Genomic DNA, 24,774 nt, shown 5'->3' with positions numbered 1-24,774 from the left:
GCCGGGTGTCACCACCTTCACATTAAAATACACACCCCTGTTTGCCGCAGCACTCCTTTTACTTGCATGTCCTTTCATTTATTACACTTAAAACATCAAGGTCATTTGCAAATTAAAAGACAATAGGTTTTTTTTTTGCACTTGAAAACACTGTATTCCTTTACATGCATGTGTTGTAATTTAGGTCTACGCCATAAAACACATCAATAGGGACAGCAGTGTGAGAGAGACAGCAGTGTGAGAGACATTTTATTTATGTTTTGGTTTTTGAAACATAAATAAAACGCTTTGTTATTTGCAATGTCAATAGCTCAAACGCGCATAAATACCCGACCGATTGCATTGCAAATGCAATAGGTCTCGCATTTGCGAGAGATTAAGCTATTGGCATTGTAAATGACAATGCCATTTATTTATCCGTTTTCAAAACCAACACATAAATAAAAATTTTGTCATTTACAATGCCAATAGCTCTAACTTCTGCAAAGGCGAGACAGTTGCATTGTAAATGCTTGTGTTCTAAACGTTGGCGTTTATCAAACAGGTTTTATTAAATGATGCCTTAAAGAAATGGTATTTAAGGCTATTCTTAAAATTGCACAATAGTTTGGCAAACCTTTTTTTACAAGATGAAATTATTTTAATGAAAATTCACCACTCTTGAATTCATTCTTCTTTATATATAACTAGCAGCCCGCCCCGGCGTTGCCCGGGGGCAGAAGGGGGCTGGGGGCTGCATTTTGAGTGTTTGTGTAGTCCCGGCCGGGCCCCCCGCCGCCCCGACATTGGTTGTACCGCTGCCCGCCCGCCTGCCTCCTGGCCGCCTCCAGCCCGCCCCAGCGTTGCCCGGGGGCAGAAGGGGGCTGGGGGCTGCATTTTGAGGATTTCTTTAGTCCCGGCCGGGCCTCCCGCCCTCCCTCCCGCGCCTCCGGCCCTCCCGCCTTACATCAGCAAAACTCCGGACTTAGCCCCCACTCCCGGGCCCCCGCCCGCCCCGACATTGCCTTGCCCGGACCGCAGACCGCCTCCCGCCTCGCCTTACCTGAGCCGCCGCGCCACTCGTCACTCCTCGCCGCACGTCGGCCCTCGTCCTCGCTCCTCCCAGCACGTCATCACGCAGGTGTAGGTCGCGGTCAGCGCTACGTCGCGGCCGGCGCTTGTTTTAGGGGACTACTTTTTTTTTTAAACTTTATTTTTTAAATTTACGTTTATTTTTTATTTTTTGCAGCCTATGTCCATCTACACACCCTGTGGTTTACAACAATGTATTGGGTGTGTGGATTGGCGCTGTGGTTCCCGAGTTTACCTTGCCAAAAGGTGCAAGTTCTCTCTTTATAATAGTAGTATAGATATAGATCACAGAAGCTCGATAAACAAACACATATTGTCCAATTTCACAAACGAAGACACATTTTATTATCAGAATCACTATCATTTTACCCAAGTTGAGCTTAAAGGTCTCTCCATTTTCTTTTAGCGCTCACACTCACAGTAAAGGCTTTGAATCATCGATGCACTGTAAACAACTTATACACATGGGTACAAATCTTGCCCTTTTGGAAGACAGTCCTCTTTCTAATAACCATGCTGTGGTACCCTAACCAGGCATCCAAAAGGTTTGTTGGGCAAGGCTTGGGTCTACTTGCCAATGGACAAATAAAATATTTAAATGCGTCATCCCGGTCCATAAACAATATGCTAGGGGCGGCTGGAATGAGGAATAGCACAACACTGAAGATATTAGGATGTCCATTTTCAAAAGGGTAAACAATACTTCATATAAACAGTACTAGCCATGAATAACTCCAGAAAATGTTGCCTGCTCATTAGAGGATTTTGTTTACCTATATTTTTAGGTCTTTAACTAAAACATTTGCAATGAATCTCAGCTCAGGCAGTGAATATCACTACAGTCTTACCTTTGCGCCTTCCAGGTCTCCCAGTTTGCTTCTCTTCCTCACCAAAGTATTAAAAAATGTAACATCAGATCGAACTTTATATTTGTCCATGAGAGTAATCAAAACAGATTCAATCTGGGTTTGAGGGTCCTGCACTTCAGCCAGCAGAGTAAACGTTTTGATGTCAGGCGTCACATTGTCCGATTCCATTTTCTTTAAGAAACCTTCCATGTTCCCAATCAGAGCCAGCCTGTCCGAAGGGGTTGTTATGCTGCTCAAAGAAACCACATTCCCACAGGATACATTTAGATTCAACAAATTTGGCAGGTTTTGGGCAGTCTGGGGTAAGTGACTGGGGTTGCCTCGATTTATCACAGTGCTGTTCAAAGCTACCTTATCTCCTACCATTTTAGAGTCTAGATTTGTACTGTCCAAAGAAAGAGAACTATGTTCACCAGCAGAAAGACACAGGTCCCCGTCCCCAGTTTTTCCACTTGGCATATATTCCGCAGCATTTTTGGGATGCTCTGAAAATATCTGCTTTTCCAAATCCTCAACGTCAAATTCTGTTGTGATGGGTATCTTGTTACATTCCTTCACTTTACGACGTTTATCACTCTGGGCACGCCGGCCAGCATTTAGGGACACGGGGACAGAGGCTTTACTTTGGGTTTGCAATAACATATTAGACAATGTTAATGGGTTTCCTATGCCACAATCTCTTGTTGCACGCAGAAGTAAGTTGTAACTGATATGGTCAGGCTTCAGCCCCAGTCTCAGCATCTGTCTCCAGACCTGTTGGAATGAAAAAATAGAGTGTCTTAATACTTTCTTGGGTCACTTGTAATTAAAATATGAAATGTACTGTTTACATCTGTAGTTTTAATAATACTTCAGTATATTAAGGTTACATAAAACTGCTGTGCATCCAACAAGTGCTTTTTGTTGCCTTTGTCCTGTTCAGCTGTATGCAGGTTTTATAAAAAGTGGACACAGAATATTTGATAAAAAGTTATAATCATGTTTAATTCTCTATCTGCAGCTTGAACACTACAACTTACCTAAGATTAACAAAGTGTAACAAATGAAGTCAAAAGGAGAAAAGTCATAGAAGAGCAATGGCGGGACTTAAATACTAAGTGTAATATCAAACAACACTGAAGATATCCACTCAAAAATTAAAAAATGTTGGCCATCTGTAAATCATGGATGAGAAATAATTAATTCAAAAATAAGTCATCCTTGTTGTACACATTTACTGAAAGCACCTGAAGAGGTGACTCTGGGCAGAACAGATAGGCACACTTTCTAGTCGATTTGAGAAAGCACAAGGCTTTTGAATGAAAGCTATGCCTTCCTTGGCTGTGGAAGACTCATTCTTTCAATAGCCTGTTCAACAACGCCAGGAATGAGCGAATTGCACCACATTTTACTGTCTTTGTAAACCACAAATTTAATTTACACAAAAAAATGTGTCACTTCCTTCAATCTCGCCACCAATATTCAAGCAGAGAAACTGAAACTGCCTGAATTTCTCTTAACAAGTCTATTATTGTATGTCACTCAAGCCAAAATCCCTTCACCTTCAGCATTATTTCCAATTTACTAAATTTTACTCACTAGATTGATCATGATCACTACTCCACCCTGAAGACCATCATCATTTCTGTCCCTCTCAATACAACTCTCCAAGCCCAGTTACAGTGCACATTTTCACTCTATCTTCCTCTGCAGGTGTAGTAAACCTAATTTACAAGCTACAAAACATTCTCCTTTCAACCCTTTTCTCTGCATCTTCCTCAGTCTCCCTATGCTCTGACACTAGTTCACTCCCGAAGACCCTCAAACCTCTCTTATTCCTACCTCACCTATCAATTGCTCTTTGACAATACAAAGCTTGGCAGCATTCTTGTAATCCGCAACAAAATGATCAGAATATTCCTCACCACCATCCCACTGCGCCCATCATTCATGTTCCCCCATCCAAACTCACTCCCACTCAAACATCTCAATTTCAACTGTACTTTCCTAACCATCAGATATTGAAAACACTGAAGGTTGGGGTTTCTGGAGTGATTCCTATATTGATAGTTCAGTTTCTTACCTTTGGATAATTGGCTACAGGGTAGGAACCCAGTGCAAAAGTCAGTTTCTTTACAATTTAGGGCCAGATTCCGATGTGATTAGGAAGACCTTCGAATCAGATTTGGCTTTCCCAGATCCGATTTGTAGCCCTTGATTACGACTGAATCGTACACTGGTCCGAACGACCAAGTACGCTGCGAAGATCGCATAAGTGCCGGCCAAATAATTTCCGGGACCCGAACCTGTCTGTCTCGTTCGTAGCCGAATCATGCCGCGCTATGGAGCCGTATTCCGACAGAGCGTACGATGCACGATTCAGACAGCTGCTTCACCTCGGTCTCAGCAAGATGAAACGGCTGTCAGAAGCATACTTCGGGGGGCCGTAGCAGGCCACCCCTTCACCCAGGGACCTCCGAATCTGTCACAGGGATGTGTCCATAGGTCCACCCAATCAAGGCATGCACATTGTGGTGGGCACCATAGCGGGGGCCGCCACAGGGTGTACGTTGTTCCCCAACCACCCCTTTTCTGCTAAGGGAGCCTGTGAACCCGTCTGAACATGGGCTCCCATAGAGTTCAATGGGAGTCCGAGCTAATCGAGTGCGTAGCATACAGCAGCATCGTACTCGCTCGTTCGTACTCCCAGAGCACGCCTCGCTTGGAAAGCCCTCCAGATCTGAGTCGTACAGAGGGCTTTCCTAGTGAGATCGGAATCGGGCTCTTAAAAGCATTGCAGATGCTCTCTTCTTTTAACATCCCAGTCTTTTTCTCAGTCCATACCAGACACCAAAGCCCCATGTAAACAGACAGATGAGTCGACTGGTGAGCAGTTCAGAGAAAGCCTTCTTCTTCCAGATTCTTGAAAGAATAATATAAATAAGAATAACTTGTCTTATAAAACACTTCATGCAGCACTGTTGTAATTTCTAACCACTATAAATAACAGGAACTATTATTATCCAGTTTAATGGTGCTCAATTTACTTATATTAGAAGGATGTGAGGCTGAGCTTCCCTTTCGTGGATTTGAATTCATGACCTGCAGATCACCGCAATCACAGTAGTTTTTAACTGCCTTAAATTGTACCACACGACTATGAGATTACAACAAGTGTAACAATAGTAGTAGGTGACATACAAATGACCAGGTATAGTGGTCTAGACAAACATGCTCCCAAGGTAAGGCCTGACCACAAAAAGCAACAGAGAGAGAGCCCATGACCATTACGCCCAACATACCGAAAAGTGTGTAAAGTGGCCCATCTACTGAACATCAAAAGGAAAGGAACACTAGAATGCTACAGGAACTGCTTTGGTGCTCACTGAGTAGACAAATATGTCCTTAGATGGAGAAGGACACTTCACTAAGTAACACTCCAGGACGAATGATATTCACTGCAGCCATGCTTCTGAGTTCAAGTATCATCATCATAAGTCTGACAAACATGACCGAAATGTGGATTTTGTTTGTATGCGTCAAGTAAATGCTCCAGCGCTACCCGCGAGTCCCCACCCTCCCTCCCTCAGCACATTGACTACATTTGAGAAGGGCTTGACAAGGATTTAAGCATATTCGGCAATTAATTTGTATTGTCCAGCTCTCCACTCACTCATGTTTTTGTTCCTACTGGCTGGAAGTACAGTGATGTTATTCTGCACAACATTCTTTATCAATCATAAAAATAAATATAAAGTCCTGCTTCTAAGCTGGACAAATGATAACTCCCTCCTGTGTTAACATGTCACGGAGCCATTGCTTTAAGTTTCACTTAACCTGGTGACAGAGAGGACGATCTCACACCACCCTACAGCTAAACAAATGTGTTAATCTGAATATTCTCAGCACCACATATGCATTTTATCTTTTGTCAGCCCTGTTGTAAAGCTTAGGGAGGAGGATAGTAGGAAGGGGTAGAAGTATATGGCTGCTTTTCTCTGATAACCCTTGTCTTGTGCCTATACCAATGAATTCATAAGTGCATTCTTTGAGGATTTTCTTTCTTATATTTGCAACATTCAAAACTCAAGCAATCATAATACGCCCAATACTTATCATTTATAGATCCACATGTAATTATATTTCCCAACCTATGAGCAAGTACACGAGACAGGCCATGCTTCCTTCATGGAAGAAACCCATCACCAGTAGTACCTATAAACTGCACACAAGATTCCTGTAAGGAAACAATTCCTGCTTATACCACAGCTGTACAGTTAGACAGACAAAATGTACCTGCAGCGTGTATGTGAACCCAGCATCCTTGTCCTTTATGCAGCCCATCATGAGGAAGCTGAAAGTCTCATCTGTGGGTCTGTGGCCTTTTTGTACAATCTCCTGCAAGTAAATAAGGACGGAATATTAGCAATACCCCCAGCCTCTCATGCTTACCAGATGTATGGATTATTGTTCATTCAACAGCCATTAAAAGGCATACATCAGTACTAGGGTGAGTTCGGTAGCTCCAAATATAACTCTAGACTAGGTAAATTAAGAAATGAAGTTCAGCTTGCTGAGCCAAAAGGTTTAAATTCTTGAAACTACTGGATGGTTGTCTTCTTTCTATTTCACCACTTCAGACCTAGACACATGTGTACTCCATTTGTTTTACAAAGTCATGTGCTCTTCTGTGTCTATGTATAGAACTGCATTCGTTCCCTTCCTTTACATATGGACCTTGCGCCAATGTGGTTTGCGGTGGACCCACTGGTTGACTAAATCTGAGATTCACAGATATTTTTTTTATTTTGTCAAACAAAAACCTTCAATACTTTCCTCAACAGATGCTCACCAATTTGACATTGATCGGTTTGTATTAAATTGCATAAATGCTAGTGACAAAGCAAAACGCCCACACAATTTATTGCTCAAATATGTTTTTGATTCCCCTTTTAGTACACTTGTCAAATGTTTACATTCAGGATGACCGGTTATAACCCCATTTTGGAGCTGAACATGGAGGCCAAAAAAAAATGCAGGTGTAGTCAGTTCAACTACACTACAGGGTAAAGGGTGCTTCAAATGTATACCACATAATTAGTTAAATGAGGCTACATTGTCCATCAAGAATGTGGGCTGGAATTTTTGGCAGACCGAATAGCTTTGGCACCATTGCTGAAATGGATTGCAGTGTGGTTGAACCCTGACCTTGAACTTAATCACGAGGTGTTGAGGGACTGTCTAACCCTTGATTATTCCAATTCCATCACATGGCTGCACTACGTTAAAAGGCTAGCTGGCATTTTAGGGCGTCCAGACTTGTTCAGTCAGCCTACCAAATTAGTTAAGGGGGATGTAAAGTGGGCAAAAGAAACCTACAAGCTCATCAAGGGTCTAGAAAGAGAAAACAAAGAACTGATCAAACCAACTGTAAGAGCGCATCAGTTGTTCGTAAACTATGGTGAGATGGAATTATACCTGAGAGTGGTAAATAATTCCAACCACAGATTTTTGCTAACCAAGTTCAGGTTAAATAAATTCCATCTCCTCCTTACAGGACGCCCAGGCTGGATCAAGGCTAGAGACTTGGAGATTTGCCCTTGTGATGGTTTTTCCAATATGGATACTACTCTTTTTGTGTTCTTTTGTAATTATTTTATCACAATAAGGAAAAAAATAATTTTGCCATTGATTAAAGATAAAGGCTTCAGGCAGGTCAAACCGGCCCTTTTGTACCTTCAGCTGTTGTCAAACATCTGGGAAATTTTTAACGTTTCTACTTTCTTGACCATAGTAATGCGTTTGGGCAAAAAACTTAATTGGAAGCAGTGTGCTTAGTGAGACTGTATTCTTTCGATCGCCTTAATCTTTTGTTAAAGGTCTCTGACCCAAATTAATTGTGATTGAGTCTGTATATAAATTTTAAATTGTTAATGCGAGGTTTGTAAATTGTATTTTTAATCAATGTATTATATTATGGGCCTGATTCTTGATGTTTGTATACTTTTATGGTTTTTGATATGAACCGAATAAAGTACTTTTGATTGATTGATTGAATAAGGAGTTCTCTGAAATCTTGGACTGTAAAGTCTACTAATGATACATCCACTGCTAATTATGTCAGAATCTTCAGAGATGGTCCTGATAGTTGTAGGTTAACATTACTAACGCCATGTTGTTGCATACCGTCAACAGAGCCAATGACAGTAGGTGGTCTTTCCTTCAATGAGCACTTGCTGTGTAGTATACGATTAAACTAAGAGAGCAAAACTCCCAGATTGACCAAACTCCCAATTCATTGTGAAAACATCCAACTTTTCAGTTGTGTACTAAAGACAGCATAGTTGAATTGAGTGCAGAGAAAGGAAGTACGATATTCCGAAAAGCAAAGACTCACCACTTCATCTCCTGAACACAATTGAACCACCATACATGTAGCAGACCATCATTAGCCTAACAAAGCTGTCACAGCAAAGGAGATCTGTTGGTATCAAAAGTGAGAATATCGCAAAATATAGCCTTGGGTTTAAAAAAAAAAACTTTGACTGTTAAAAGTGGCTTCTAGGCATACAAAGATGTTTCAGGCTTGCCAGGATAGCCCACTTGTCAACTAGTGTGCAGCATTTTTGATGACCTGCAATTGCAAGAACAGGTATTGTGGGAAGCCTAGATAGAGGTCAACAGTCAATCCTAAACAAAAAGCAGTTATAGCAACCATATAAGTTGAGAGCATCCAAATCTGATGATGAAAGATTTGTTAAGAGCAAACATCAACTGAGCAAATCAAAATTTCTCAATACAAGGGACGCCTAGGATTTAGAATAATGTGCCTGAGTCGAGACAGGGTCCAGCTCCACAGACCAGAAGTCAGGAGTTCACAGTTTCGTGCTGCCAAACACCAGAACCTCAGGTTTACCACCATACAGCATGAGAAAGTTCGGCTTCTTCAGAAATGAACTGATGAAGCAAATGAATTAATGGAACTATAAGATGGTGTATTTACAAAATCATGCCCAATAAAGATCTGCGTACCATCAGCACAAAAGAAGAATTGCAGGTTGAAGCTTTTGACAAGATTGGGCGGGGCAATGACATAGATGTTAAAGTGTGTGAGGCTTATAGATGAAAGCTAACGAACTCACACATCCATGAGGTTTTCTCTTTCTAAATAGAGGCAACATAATACATATTCTCTGTTCTGACAGAAATAAAATGATCCATTTCAGCATACCCTTTCATACCCAGACATATCAAACTATCAAATATAGCGTGAATGATTGTGTCAAAAATACCCAACATGTCCAGTAGAGTTAAGGTGCTGACGACATCTGCATCTCCAGCGAATTATAGCTCATCTAAAAGGCCTGAAAGGACAGTCTTGTTTCCATGTCAGGATATTAACTTCTTTACATGGAAATAGGTGAAAGTGCAAACCCAACAAGCATTGGCATAGCCAATAGGTTTCTCCTTTGGGACCGTGTAAGTCTTTAGTTATGCAGCAGGTCCCAAAGGTGAGACCTATTGGCTATACCAATGCTTGTTATTCCTTGAAACCAGTTCTCCTGAAATATTATCAAGTCGATTTTCATATGCAGTTTTACTGTGTTTGATCTGCCAAACTTGTGGTGTCTGGAAGCTGGGTTGCTGTACTCGATGAAGCCACTGATAGGGTGACTTGACATAGACCACGTTTCCTGTAACACAATGATTTCAAAGCCACTTAAAAAGGCCATGAGGTCATGGGACCGAAGTTTCTGCAAGAGGCCACTAATATCAAAGAATGTGTCTGTAATGTTGAAGCAGTGTTATATCCCAACATGTCTAATTAGATATGAATTTTATAAACTGAAAAAAGAAAAAACTGTGAATATCAGAATCGGAATATTCCTTAATGTCACTGAATCCAAATATTTTTCAGGGGTGCTCTCACGGGCAATATAAAAACCGGTTTGTGTCACATAGCTCAGAGTCCTTCACTGATGACTGGGAGGGGGGTGGGGGGAGGAAGGGGGGAGTGGGTGGTGGTGGACGAGCCTTAGTTTGCAGCCATGTGACTGGATAGATGGCGTCATGCATTACAGTGGTCAGATTAGAAACCAGCCTGTTCGGTTGTCCTTAAACTAAGAGTCTTGTAGCCTCTTCCGTGTGTCATGACATGCAACAGCCGTCTGTCCTCACATACTCCGTCACAGCACAGTAACATTATGCAGGCAGGTCGGTGTACGTGATTTCAGGAGCACCTAAAGGGCACCAATACAGCATTTCACTACTGACGTTTTGTTCATAGCAATCCTCTACAAATGCACGAAACACTGAGGGAAAATGTAGGTGGAAGGCCAGCAGGAAGGCCCAGGTAAAAAGAAAACAAGATAATGCTGGGCGTGGGCAAGTTTTGTACACAAAGTCTAAGGAGATACAGCAAACGAAAAAGAAACAAGAAGCGTGAGCAAAAAGGAGATGGCGGAGCGATTGAGTGGCTGGGACTTTTGGGCGAGGAGAGAGGCGCGCGCTTGGGAGAGCAGTCTGCTCATTTTCAAGCCCTGCACTCGTGCTTGTGGCACGCCCCTGCCCGCTCCCGCAAGGTGGATGCCGCCACAAGCACGAGTGTGTGCTTGAAAATTAGCAGAGCGACGGCTAAATGCCCTCCTAAGCAACGTATGCGCGTTGCGTAGGCGAGACCTAAAAAGGACTGAAACAGTCTAGAGACTGTAATTTCAAGACATTGTCCTGAATTGAGATTTAAAAAATTGCTTTTTGTTCAATCAGCATCAGAGAAGCCCTTTTCGGGAACAGAGTAACTACTTCTATTTCTAGGTCAGTGGTAATCCAGTTACTACAGAGGTATCCAACAGTTGTTTAAATTTGAGGACCATTAACGCTGGCATCTGTTTAACAGATTCTGCCCTGATAAGTATTCCACTGAGAACCTGCAGATTATTTGCCTGTAAGCATCTCATAAGTATAAAATCTTTAAGAGGAAAGAGCAAAATCACAAGCCAACCCATAGTCTCAGTTGATAATCCTTGCACACCCCTTTAAAGAAGAAATATTTCTACCTCCTTTCTTGTAATATTAACTTACCATTTTAGGAACTGGACATGTGGTTTCCTGCTGCCTGTTCATCAGAACAACGAAACACTAGTTTGAAGAGAAACACGTGTCAGCCAGACCTCATGTCCAGTCCTCAAATATCCCTAGAGAACAAGTCCCTATCCTGCTCTACCTTTACATTATTGGTGGTGCTCTCCTTATACTTCAGATGCTCACAGATTAGGAGACAAACCACCCAAGGCACAAGAGAATTCTTAGCCACTAACAACATGTGGCTAGGAGGTGCCTTAGCACTGAGGGGAAATGCATCTACGGGAAAGAGGAGGAAAAACAAGGGGTTGACAGGACTCTAGCTCTGCAGTACTGGTCTGTCGCTCTGTCTCTCGCTCTCCATATATAACAAATTTGTGGTCGCCACTGTGTTAAAGTTTGGTGAGAGCCAGCGTAGGAAGACTATTTTTACAGTTTTGCTAATAGCTTTGATGCTGACTTACGAATCTTCACAAAACGCAAATCAGTTGAAGAGGATATTGCATAAGAACTGGCATATTCTGCTTACTGATAATGTTATATGTGAAGATTTACCTTCCAACCCCTTAGTTACATTTAGAAAAGCCAGGTCCTTAAAATATAATTTGGTTCACAGTTATCATAATGTTGAACCTATTAGAACAACTCTGAAAGCACTTAACGGATGTTATTGTGTGGTAAGTGCAGAGCCTGTAAAAAGAGTAAACAAACTTGTTCTTACACTGTTCCAGGACTTAGCAAACCCAAAAGAAAAAGAAAAAGAAAAAGAAAAATTGGAAGATTCTTCAACTGGACAATACAGTTAAGGAAGTGGTGGGCAAACATCCAGTGGTAACATATAGACGGTCCAGGAACTTAAAGGATCATCTAATCCATAGCCACTTTAAGCCAAAGAAAAAGGAGGGGGATTGGCTTAAAACAAAAGGATTTGTGAAATGCCACATGTGTAAGGTGTGCCAGATAGCAAAAGAAACAAAACAATTCCAATTGCAGAATGGAAAATCGTGGGAGATCAGACAACTAATAACGTTTAAGACACAATATGTTGTATACATAGTTGAATGCCCGTGCCCACTGCAGTACGTGGGCAGTACAATCTGGGAGCTAAAAAAGCGAGTTTTGGAACATGTAGGAGCAACGGTGCATAAAGATTGAGCTAACGCTATCGCAAAGGATATGGAACAACACCACCGAGGGGACTGGAAACAACTAAAAGTCTATGGTATAGATACAGTCCCTCAAATGAAAAGAGGTGGAGACAGAGAGAGGGAACTTCGCCGGAAGGAATCAAGATACATCATAAAGTTAAGGACAATGCACCCATATGGCCTCAACCAGTCGGAAGAACTTTATATACATCTTTGAATCAAAAAAATGAGTGATGAAGTAGCCCGCACCGCTAGGAACTCGGACTAAAAACATATGGAGAAAAGAAAAGATGAAAGCAAAAAAAGAAAAAAATGGTTAAAACTTATGAAGATTAATTGGTCCAACAAAAAAAATAAAAAAAATAATTAAGGAAAAAGGAAAAATAACGATATAAAGGAGAAATAATTTCAGCTGAAAAAACGTTAAAGAGAAGACTGAGGTCTCAACACAATAACTAAAAGATCACTTCCCACCAAAGGGAAAAAAAAGCTGGAAATCAACATAAAAAATTGAAGCCAGAAATTAAACCAAGTAAATTGGGACTTGTTGGGCAATCAGAAATGTATATACCATCTGTATACAAAAATACAGTGTAAATGAACTGAAAAGTATTATGGTATTATGTTTAAAGTCAAAGAATCACACCTGTTTTTAACTAAAACTACAACCTCCAGAATGCCTAGAGACAATATGCACACTAAGCAGGAATGGTTACACTGTAACTTTAAAATGACTGACTTCCTGTGATCAGGTGATCGTGAGCATGGGAGAGGTGCTCCCGGAACGCTTGGATCAGTGTTTGTCTTTTGCTGCATTAATACTATCTGAAGGCTAAAAATTGAATAAACAAGAGTAAAACTTCTAAAATACGAGAGTTTGTCCCGTTAATCCTTCTGTCAAGAAGGTTTGTGTCGGAATTTAGGAGCGGCGTGGATCAGCCGCAGGGAGAACAAACCCAACGCTGAGCGCTGCAAGCCCCTGACGCAGGGAACCAAACAGGAGGAATATATATATATATATATATATATATATATATATATATATATATATATATATATATATCTATCTACGTCTCCACCTCTTCCATGGAGCACTCTCAGGCGGGTGCCGGTTTGCGGCCGTGGATAGCGGCACTATGTAACGCTTGAATTACTCGTATTTTAGAAGAATAACCGCACTCACGGCGGCGTTTAGCAGACTTCTTTATTTTCTCACTGCTCGGACAAACATGTTTCGGCTGCAAGACTTTGTTTAATCGATTCACGGCTGTAAAACGGTGTTGTTTACGCTACCATTCTAATAATATTGAATGCTGGTACGCTTTGTTTATGCAATAGTGAAAACTCCACTATGACGCTCATGAATTGCATTGGGATTTGCGTCCCTCCTCGATTGCTACACCGATAAGAAACTTTATTAACATGTCTCGCTTACGGTGCCATGAACACCGACGAAGGCTTGCAGCCGAAACGCATTTGTTCGAGCAGTGAGAAAATAAAGAAGTCTGCTAAACGCCCCCGGTGAGTGCGGTTATTCTTCTAAAATACGAGCGTATATATCACTGCTCCATTTCTTCCCAATTACAAAGAAATACCGCACTCACAAAGGAGAAACGGGGCCAACAGCAAAAAAGACCGTTTATTTTTTGCTGTTAGCCCGGTTTCTCCTTTGTGAGTGCGGTATTTCTTTGTAATTGGAAAGAAATGGAGCAGTGATTTGAAGCGGATTGCCACAACCGCAACCGGCACCCGCCTACGAGTGCACTGAAAGTGTTCCGTGGCACGGAGAGTATATATATATATATATATATATATATATATATATATATATATATATATATATGATCAACTTCTCCGGATTAGAAAAGTCAAAGCCACACCGATCCAGGTACGATAAAGTTTAGTTTATTTTGGGCACAGAAAAACGACACGTTTCGAGCACACAAGCTCTTGGTCACATATATATCTATCTCGAGTGACATCACGGACCATGAGGACGAAGGCAGAGCAGTATGCAGATTTCACTAGAACCCTGATAGGTCACTATAGAACCACAGTTCACATGGTGCCCATTATGTACTTTTTATAGTACATATTATTTTGGGGCATTTCGCTGAAAAAAGCGGGTTTCTTCAAAGTGCTGCTAAAATGGGCTCTGACTGATATTACAATGTTTAGTTGTTTATCTTTCTTGAATAAACTGTTAATAAACAATGGGCAACGGTGAAGGGTGGTGGAATTAGAGGTCTCTTTAGTTGCAGAGTTAACCATATAAATATGGGTTTTCCGCATTTACCACATGATTTTGAAACCAAAACCGTAGATGCTAAATTCCTCTGTGAATGAAGATCACCCTGAAATGTGCCTCTGACATATCCACTGAGAGAAAGAGAGATCGAGTGTTCATTTCATTATAGCACAGTAGCAAAAACCAGTTTACTCTTAATCTGAGCCAGTGTAGGCAGCCACAAACTGTGAACCTGACATTTACCTTAGTATAAATAGTGCACATTATCACTGCAGTAGTTTTTCCTCCTTCCGCTGTGTAATTCTACTTTTAATGCAAACCATTTTTACAAAAATCAAAAGAAGACAAAACTGGTCGAGTTTGAAGCTTCCTGTCACTTATAGATCCACTTGTTTCATCCATGCCTTGCTCGATAAAAAGATGGAGAAAAAAAGTCTGCGGTTTTAAACTGGACAGCTTGATAAAATAGCCTGGCGTCACACACTCTAATTCAAAGGGATTTTCGACTTCCAGTTTAACTGATCACAGTGTTATAGATAGCTCCTCTGGTAATGCTCCCTGACTGATGCCCCAACTTAATAAAACATTTTGAAGAAATTACTAGATGGCAGACATTTGCAAAGCATGTAAATTTATGAAATAAAAAGCTGCAAAAGTTGTCCCTAGCAAGCGTCTGCTTACTCAGTAGGTGATATCGGCAAAGATGGAAAAAAGGTTTAGACATTACCTTGAATATTTCAAAGCAGGTCCTGAGATCTGAACAGAGAGCACATGCTTTCAGCAGGGCGTGATAGGTGATGAGATTCATCTCTATATTTTTGGACTTCAGCTCCTGCCGTAGTTTTAAGGCATGCTGTAGACCAGAGTCCTTCCAGGGAGATTCCGCACAGGCATTGAACAGGGCTGAGTAAGTGGCCACGCTGGGTTCCAAGCCACGCTTTTTCATCTACACAAGACATAAAACATTTATTTAGTCCGAAAACCTCTCGTTTAGAATAGAAATTCATATTCACTTTTCAATTGGCATATAATTCTGCCATTATTGACAAATGATACAATCAGCAGCCACTTGTCTGTTCTTAGTTAATTAATGTCAGTGCAGAACTAAGCAAGAGTCCACCGGACAAGGAGGCCCAACCGCATGTAGCACAACCCCTTCGGCAGCTGGTTTACAGTACCCCAGTAAGGTTGTGGGAAAGAGGATTGCTAGCATCTAAAGCAAGATTTGGATCCATGTTTATGCGTTGTATGAAGGATATCAATGATTCATTAATGTTAAGCCTTTACAAGGAGGGGAGGCACTTCAAGGAAATGTAGTGAATTGTAACCTCAATTTCCATTACTGACAGCGGATCCAATATAAACACATGTGTACGCATATGGAAAATTGATCAATTTGTGCCGAATTATAATGCTCCCTGTATTCTCCCCGATTAAATACAAATACACAATTTTCTAGTATGTTATGAGATCAGAGAGGAGTTGGTGAATACTTTTAAACTGTAGGTTTGTGGGTGTGCATAAACTCACAGGGCATTCCAGCACTGGAACTATTGCTAAATGCCTATTTTCTGACCTGTGAACACATTTTCAAGAAGTAGGCCAAATCAGAGTCTTATCAGAATCCAAACTCTGATATAATAGGAGTCCTGTCTCAATCTGAGCACCCTAATATCAGAGTTGTGATACAAAGAGAAATCTGCTATAACTGGTCACCTTTCTGCATGGCACCATAAGGGACAAGTGGCATTTTTCACAGGATACATAGATTTCTACAGCATCCCATACCTAGGACGAGTAGGTATTTTTAGAATATTCCCCACCACTAAGAATGCAGTGCAATATACTTCAGTTATTCTACTTTAGTTGTATCATTAATTTTACTTAAGCACTGCATGCTACAGAAAGCACTTTCCAGTGCAGGCGTGGCACTGACCAATCTTGCCTTGATGGCGGGCAGCAAATCCTCGTGACGTTCTTCAGCAAAAAAACAGATGTTCAAAAACTTTTGATTTCTCGGAAAGGAACACAATCACAGTCACAACTCTGCTGCCGACACTCTAAAGATGAATAACACACCACACCAGCAGAAATTTCCACTGCACTGCAAATAAAGGCGTACTGTTGTGGGGCACATAAAAGGTATAAGATCAAGATACTCAGCTTAAAATCTAAGTTTAGGGTTCCAATTCTAAATCACTCATTACCTTGTCCAACTATGCATTTTAGTAGGCACATCATTACTTTATAATTATCCTGATTATGGGTGCTACAAAACCTTTTTGCTGAAAACTGTTAGATTACAAATCTGCTGCCAAGCAGCGGAGAAGGAGGAGTACGTTTGTTTGCACAAGATAAGATTTTTCAAAAGAAAAGTGACACCAAGTTACTCAAGTAACAGTTTTTTTTCCAATGTATACAATGTATTTTCTTCCAGTTTGTACTTATAGTTGTTCTTCAAATAACTGCATAAATGGCACACTTAGAGCCCTCTAGTGCTAAGATAGATTTCCATTTTCGTTTTGCAATTATACGTTTTATTTGTTTTTTCTTGGATAATTGATTATACAAAGCATTTATGTACTCATGGGTTATTGGTCATACAAAGGCACTTGGCCAATCTCACTCTCTGTTAAGGGTAAGACTGCCAAGGGAGCTTTCTTATGGTCAAAACCAGAAAGGGAATGACAAAACATTTATTCATGAAACCAATTTACATGTGATGTGTCGCCCTTTCCAAAAGGTGTGTTGGGGTAGTAGGGACAAAGTCCCACACGTGTGAGGTGGTCACGCATATTCACCTATGTTGTGAAAAAAGGGTTACGCTGGAAGTGTCAGAGGTCCAAAGCAATCCACCCAGAAGTTATAGAAATATATAGAAAAAAATAAGGTTCAATTTAATTCCATCACAAGGAATATTAAAGGTTGGACTTAATAAAAAGCATTATCTGAGTCTCTATCTTATCATGCATACACTGCTCATATTTTCCCGCAGATACAATATGTGAAATAAAATTATCATTTGGGTCAAATGGGTTACATGCAAGCAGCATACCTGCATATATTTTATACATCAGTGCATGAAATAAGCACCCCTTGGTAATCTATGCTAAAACGTATGAAAGGCTATTTAAAACAATAAAAAATACCTTCCAATTTAAATTAGTCAATTTCAAATGTGTGAAATAAGTCCACTGTGAGCTAGAGCTTGCAATAGAGAGAATACGCTCAGAGGCAGAAATGTCCTACATCGAGTTAAATAACAACTACTATCTGGAAAAAAAACCATTCACAAATGCTATCAGTTGATAAATACTCCAGCGCTGTCGGACTTCTAAGACTGCATTTTGCCGAAATGTTAAGTTCAACTGAAAACATATACAGACTGCAAAAGACAAATATAAAATTGCAGTGCTAAAATGATATGTTCCTCATCATTTAGAAAGAAACCGTAGTGTGCTCTACCAAAACTCCCCAAAAAGTATTAGTCTCCTTTGTAAATGACCGTACAGCGCATCTACTAAAAAATGAAAATAGATGGAAAGTTTTTTGTAACCAATTTAATTTGCAGTAACAAGTAAGCAAATTACTTGTAGTTGAACTATTCGCAGTCTAAAGTCACACAGAACTGCAATCAAGTAATGCCTACTATTTGTATTTCTTTTTAGTGACGAAGAAATATGATAGACATCACCAACCCTTTTTACCCTGCCAGAAAGAGGTTTGAATCAGGATCAACCCTAGCTAGATTAAAAAGCAAAACAAAATGAGCAGGTTGGACCAGAGCTCCCTAACCTGAACCAAAACTTAGTCCAACAGTGACCAACTAACTCTGCTTGCAATGATCGAAAGCTATTTCTCACCATAGTTTCCTTTACCAACATTCTTCGCAAAACCAAGCATCCTGGAACTTATACCTACATCGTTGTAGAGTTTGAAGGCCTTTTTCACATAGCCAGCTCGGCCGCATCCACCAATCAGCACAGAGTAATTGCGCTCTTCTGGCGTTAATCGTTCGTCCTTCAGCATCCCAGTCTCGAACATCTCAAGAGCTTCTGCAAGCTTAATGTAAAACAGGAGATATACATTTACCAACCAGGTCTCTACCCATGCCACACTAAACCTTTAACCCAATACTATTAAACAGATGCTGCAAACCTCCGCGAGTTTTTCATTTACACCAATAGTAGAATGAACGCAAAGATACTCTGTTTGGAACTTGTTTTCCTTTTCCTTAATGGGTCTTAGAACTAGGGTCCAATACTATATTCTTTCTATTCATGAGAAAATTGCACACTAAGCTGTGGAATTATTGCGACCTTCTTCACAATATCAACAGATTCCCTCCCTTGGTTATTTACCCCAAAGAAATTAGCAGCTGAGCATAAGCACAGGTGTTCCCCAGTAAAAATAACAGGAGAGTCAGAAATATGTTTCATGTACAACACGTTTTGGAACAAACATTTGGGAAATGTTTAAAAACATACTTTAGCAGGATCACTAATTGCATTCCATTCCTCCTGTGTTCCCGAATTCAGTTTTCTTGATTTTTTGGGGTAACCAGGGGGCACCCAAGTTAACAGCTGGATTATCCTCCATGTTGTGTGTGGCTCTATTTTCGAGGACCAGCGTGCCCCTGGACAACCAAAACCAGCATGAGGCAACAAGTTCATCTTCAGATAAAAAGCCACTCATTGTTCTGCACAAAGCCTTTGCCTTTCATTTGGAAGGTCGGAATAAATGAGAAGTATTTTAAAGGGAAGAATCACCCACCCCCCAAAAAAAGACCTTTGAAGAATCCATTTCAGACATAATAAGAGCTAACATAATACCAGAACTTTGCATTTCTAGTTTTATGTGAATACTATCAAGATTATAGTTAAATCATTCAAAGCATAATATCTTCGTTTCTAAGCCAGAAAAGTCATACAAATATTTGTGATGCAAAAGTGTAAAGCGAACAGATCTTTACTTATACAGTTTATTTTCCTGTTTCTTCTGTCTCCTGCATAGAATTTTCTTCTTACCTCTTCTGTAGAGAATCAGTGGCCAGATGTATCAGGATACTGGTTGCAAAACATGGCCGCACTTTGCAACCAGTTTTTGACACCATGGTCTCATTTTTGAGAACCGATCTATGTACAAATAGGTCAGTTAGCAAAATTACAATTCAGATTGGGTCCAAGTCGGACCTACCTAATGAATATTCACTAGGAAGGTCGCACATTGCGAATCACCTCGACGGGCCATAATCACAGCGATGGTGGCCTGCAAGGGTCAACAGACGACCATCTCTGTGACTGCTGTTGAAAAAGGAAAAGTTTTTTAAAAATAGCAAATTGATTTCCTTAGAGGAAATGGACTGATTTTAAAAAGATTTTTTCTTTTGCACAAGTTTCTGTAACAAATGGCAATGGTGTCTTAGATCACTGCCTCCTAAAACGAGCACCCTATTTCACAAAAGGAAAGGAGTCTGAAGGGTACCCCTTCTCTATTGCAAATAAATTACCACTTCAACTTCTAAAACAGTAATTTTTCAATGATAAACAACAGGAATTCCGGTTGCAAAACATTAATACAGCTGCTACCGAATCTCAATTTAAAAAGATACGCCCAGAACACCCCTCTCCAAATTGAGACTTGGTAGTAATAGGCAATCCTATTTTAAGAGTTGTTAAAATCTTACTGACTCCCAAAATGAGTTTTGCACATCGGAAATAAAAACTTCCATGCTGCAAACTGTGAATCTGAGCATTTGTGTCTGCAAAAAATTCCAGCTATTCATATTAAGCTTTATGTGAAGCTAAACTTGTAATGCCTTCATTTCATTAATAAGCTAGCCATGTGCATGTGAGTAGCAGATACAACGTACAGTGGAATTTGCAAGTCTATGCCTCAAAGTTTGCTGACGGCTATCATCTGTGCAAGGTGAGCATATTATCCTCATCAGCTTGCCTTGTTTGATGTGAGTTTTCTGTTCTGTAACTAAGGATTGGATAAAAACTTTTTTTCGCCAATTCTGATGAGGTTTGGTCAGTCATCCCTTGCCCAAGAGTCATGCCTACTGGCCTTCAGAAAGATACACGCGTCCTAATGTGGAGCCAGACGTTTAGATGTGTTTTAGAGTCCTTCTGCTTCAACAAATACTGTAGCCTTATTTAAAAATAGTTGGAAGCCAATGTACATCATATGAACGCATGATGAAGACACTGATGCACAGCACTATGCTTATAAATGCACTCTTACTTCAAGGATAAGAAAATGAAGGATGCATTCACACCTTGTTGTTTTGTATCAGCTTCTTGCATTGTACGTGGTACCAATAGGCAGTATTCCTTCGACCTTGTCTGGGTTTTATCGTAGCCTCTTCTTCATCCTCCTCCTTTTCATACTGTAGGTTTTGAAATTCCGCTTTAGTTTTTTTGAACACTATCCTGGAGGAAAACCGATTGGACAATGTCCCAAAGTCCTCGTCAGAGTCTTGCTCTGTAACTGCTGCTTGAAAAGGTTCAGTGGTTCTAGATGAACTTCTTCCTGATGCCAGTCTGGCCTGGCACCAGCCCTCATTACTGCAGGTCACTAGAGATGGGATGAAAGGCCTCAGCTTCCCAAATAATAGATCGCTCTTCCAGAAATGATTCGAGTACTGTGAGTTTCCTCGTAAATATACAGGAGAGGTCCTCAGAGATGAAGATACCCACCGCCTAGGATACACCATACAGTGGTAGCATTTCAGAGATAGTCTGTGGTATAGAAACTGGAAAAGCTTCATGATGATCCAGACTTGTTAGCATATCCCTTTTGCCAGCACACCACTGATACCTGAATAACATGAAAACATAAAAATAACATTATTATTCTTAGACTCCTTAAAATATGTAAGCTAACAGACTATCCACTTTAACCAATCAGCAAATGAAAGTCTTTGTTACTGTGGTTCCTGTGAAACCCATTTACCCAGGCTGTTTTTTCAACCTTGATCTGCACAAACTTGGAAACATTATTGTGGGTTTGTAAAGCGCCTAGACTAAAACTGTGACTGCTAATGCATGCATGAGTTATATAGTTTGACATTCGTCAGCTGGAAAATACAAGAGAAACGTCCTTGGACTGGATGACTTTTCCTAAGATTCTCATTCTGGCTACCGTTGTATTTGATTGTGTATCAAGAGGTCCACTGATCAACACAATGAAAACAGAAAAGGAATATGCAACACCAGTCACAAATGATGCAACTGGGGTAACAAGTTATTTTTCAGAGTTAAAAACTACCCATTTAATTAAAAAAAAACTTCCTAATTTTTGAACATCAGAGGTAATTAAGAACAAGGGAGAGATGAATACGGTGCAGTCCGAACCAATGAACCAAACAGATGCCCCGGAGACTCCCCCCAACAGCTCTCTACATTGGACTGATCAGCAGGGAGGTCCGAATGAGCTATCAGGCTTTGGAGTGAAGAACTACTATTGAAGAGGATAATAGGGACTGATTGGTAATACGCATGGGGCAATTGGCCAGAGCCAAGGAGTCAGGCATCCAGGTACTAGTCATTGACCTGTTAGTGGAGTTCAGCAATAGCAGAGTGCGGGGCTCTTCATCCCGAGAACCCCTAAACGGTGTTGGAGGTATGATTCCATGCACTGTAAGCTCCCCCAGGAGGCCCTGTGCTCCCTGTATGAGTCTTCTAGACCCGGACAGCAAACAGTGGAAGCTGCCGACCAGAAACACAATTCTGCCCTCCTGCTGCCGAGCCCAGCTCAAGCAGGGGAAGGTAGGACAATAGGTTTCCTGTCACAGGGAGGTGTGACCACCTCCCAGACAGGACTTACTGTATTGGGACAGGGTGGGGGCACTTGCCAGCACTACTAGACTGCTTTGAAGGGCACATTTGGTGCCCTCCTTGCATACTCCAGTTGGAACCAGTTCAAGCCATTGGCTCCCGCTCTGGCGCGAAACTGGACATGGGAGTAGCTACCCACTGTCTAGCCCCTCCTATGGGTTGGACCCCCGAATCGTCCCAACCCCTTCCTTAGGGTACTTAGGGCTTACGTCAAAGCATGCAGCCCTTATCTACATTGATTTGCAGCACCAATGTCAGGTTCGTGAAAACACTCTGCAATTGAAATCAATAAAAATGCTAAACTTCTCATTAGTCTTGAAAACATCTTATTATTATTATTTCATGAATTCTACTGTATCTAGATAATCAAGCAGGCTTTTACAGTGCAGGTAATTCAAGGTCTCAGTTTCTGTGATATTTTTCGTCAGCGTGTGTAAGGTACTTGTTATTATTACAGTGTAAAATCTAGTATGTATGTCGTTGAAAGAATAATCAGTATTTACGCTGGTACAGGTCGCTCTCTGATGGCGATGTTAGCCATCATAAACTACCACATCAAATCATCACAAACAATTGTTTTGTTGTTTTTAGTCTTTTCTTTCTAGACTTCTCTAAAATTTTCATTGCATCATGATATTTACATTGTTAGTCTTCCAGTTCAAGATCTGTTCTAGTTGGCAGGGCGTGGTTAGCAGCCACCGAGAATGGTGGCTACCTGAGTGGGCTCCTTACTCCCCGTTGGTGACCTTACTTTATCCTGCGCCATCCACGAACCAAACGTAGCCCCAGAGGTGCCGCCTGTTGCCTACACCCCCCTGGGGGGGGGGGTGTAAATCGGCAGCTTTTCACAGCTTAGCAGTCGGTCTGGGCGCCCCTGTTGTCTGCCGTGGAGGAGCGACATTGGCAGCCTTTTGAAGCCCTGCGCTTGGCTTGGTGGCCTCTGAACGGCTGTGAGGCTCGGTGCCCGAGGTGTGTGTCCAGAGTTAGGAGAGACCCCCTACAGTGCGTCGGCTTGCTATTTGGCATCGGCTAACTATTTGGCACCGGCTCACTATTTGGTAGCGTCTCATTATTTGGCACCGGCTCACTATTTGGTAGTGGCTCACGATTTGGCAGCGGCTCACTACTTGGCAAGGGCTCAGTATTTGGCAATGGCTCACTATTTGGCAGGAGCTCACTATTTGGCGCCGGCTCACTATTTGGCGCCGGCTCACTATTTGGCACCGGCTGACTATTTGGTAATGGCTCACTATTTGGCAGGAAATGACTATTTGGCGGTTGCTCACTATTTGGCAATGGCTCACTATTTGGCAGTGGCTCACTATTTAGCGGTGGCTCACTATTTAGCGGTGGCTCACTATTTAGCAGTGGCTCACTATTTAGCAGTGGCTCACTATTTAGCAGTGGCTCACTATTTGGCACCGGCTCACTATTTGGCACTGGCTCACTATTTGGCACTGGCTCACTATTTGGCAACGGCTCACTATTTGGCAATTGCTCACTATTTGGCATCGGCTCACTATTTGGCATCGGCTCACTATTTGGCACCGGCCAACTATTTGGCATAGGCTATTTGTCAATGGCTCACTATTTGGCAGCAGCTCACTATTTGGCAAAGGCTCACTATTTGGCAACGGCGCAGGAGCTCACTATTTGGCACCGGATCACTATTTGGCAATGGCTCACTATTTGGCAACGGTGCAGGAGCTCACTATTTGGCATCGGCTCACTATTTGGCAACGGCTTACTCTTGGATCAATATTTGGCATTGGCTCACTATTTGGCAGGAGCTCACTATTTGGCAGGAGCTCACTATTTGGCAGGAGCTCATTATATGCCAAAAACACCATCTCCCTACTAGAACAAGTTTGGGATAATAAGCACATTTGGAAAATTGCTGAGCATTTGGTTAAACATTGGTTAAACATATGTATACAGCACAATCCTGGGAAGGGAGTATCAACCCCTACTGGTGGATTTTCCCCACCTCAGGTTCCCTTCGAAGCACTCCAAATGGATTACATTCAGTTAGAGAGCTGTAATAATTTAATGTATGTACTAGTAGTGGTTTGTTCTTTTAGAAGGCGGGTGGAAGCTCATCCAACCAAAGATAAACACAGCCTTGACAACAGCTAAAATTCTGTTAACTGAGTTCTTCCCCCGTTTTGGGGTTTGTAGAGTCCTATGGAATGACAACGGCCCCCCCTTTACTGGCCAGATAATAGAGTAACTAATGAGGGGCTTAGGGGTAAAGCAGAAGTTTCATGCTGCTAATTATCCCCAGGCAGCGGGTCTGGTAGAAAGGTACAAGCCACATTAAAATTGAAACTAGCAAAGATACAAACAACAACGGGCCTTAGTTGGCCAGATGCCCTGCCCTTCGCCTTGTTATCTGTTTGCTCCATCCCACATAGTAAGATTGGACTTTCTCCCTATGAGATCGTCTTTGGTAGGCCTATGCATGTAAGGGGACCCCCAAGGCCAAATGTAATTAAAGAAATACAGTACCCTGTTTTGAGTGATTATCTAAAAAATCT

At 41.4% G+C, this 24,774-nt stretch overlaps 1 protein-coding gene across 1 annotated transcript in view; it reads right to left on the bottom strand.

Moving 5' to 3' along the window:
• The window catches only part of PTCD1 (pentatricopeptide repeat domain 1), a 49,692-nt gene that overhangs the window by 19,764 nt on the left and 5,154 nt on the right, over positions 1-24,774 (bottom strand). The window contains exons 2-6 of the mRNA XM_086940642.1: positions 20,677-21,218; positions 18,318-18,458; positions 15,124-15,342; positions 6,216-6,317; positions 1,920-2,693 (exon numbers count right to left, since the gene is read on the bottom strand). Coding sequence (XP_086796768.1) covers positions 1,920-2,693; positions 6,216-6,317; positions 15,124-15,342; positions 18,318-18,458; positions 20,677-21,168 — 1,728 coding nt within the window. The 5' untranslated portion in view covers positions 21,169-21,218. The remainder of the gene's footprint in view (positions 1-1,919; positions 2,694-6,215; positions 6,318-15,123; positions 15,343-18,317; positions 18,459-20,676; positions 21,219-24,774) is intronic.

This window comes from Lissotriton vulgaris, chromosome 10 (assembly GCF_964263255.1).
Source record: "Lissotriton vulgaris chromosome 10, aLisVul1.2, whole genome shotgun sequence".
NCBI classification, from domain to species: Eukaryota; Metazoa; Chordata; class Amphibia; order Caudata; family Salamandridae; genus Lissotriton; species Lissotriton vulgaris.
This window is presented reverse-complemented; position numbering and strand designations above follow the sequence as displayed.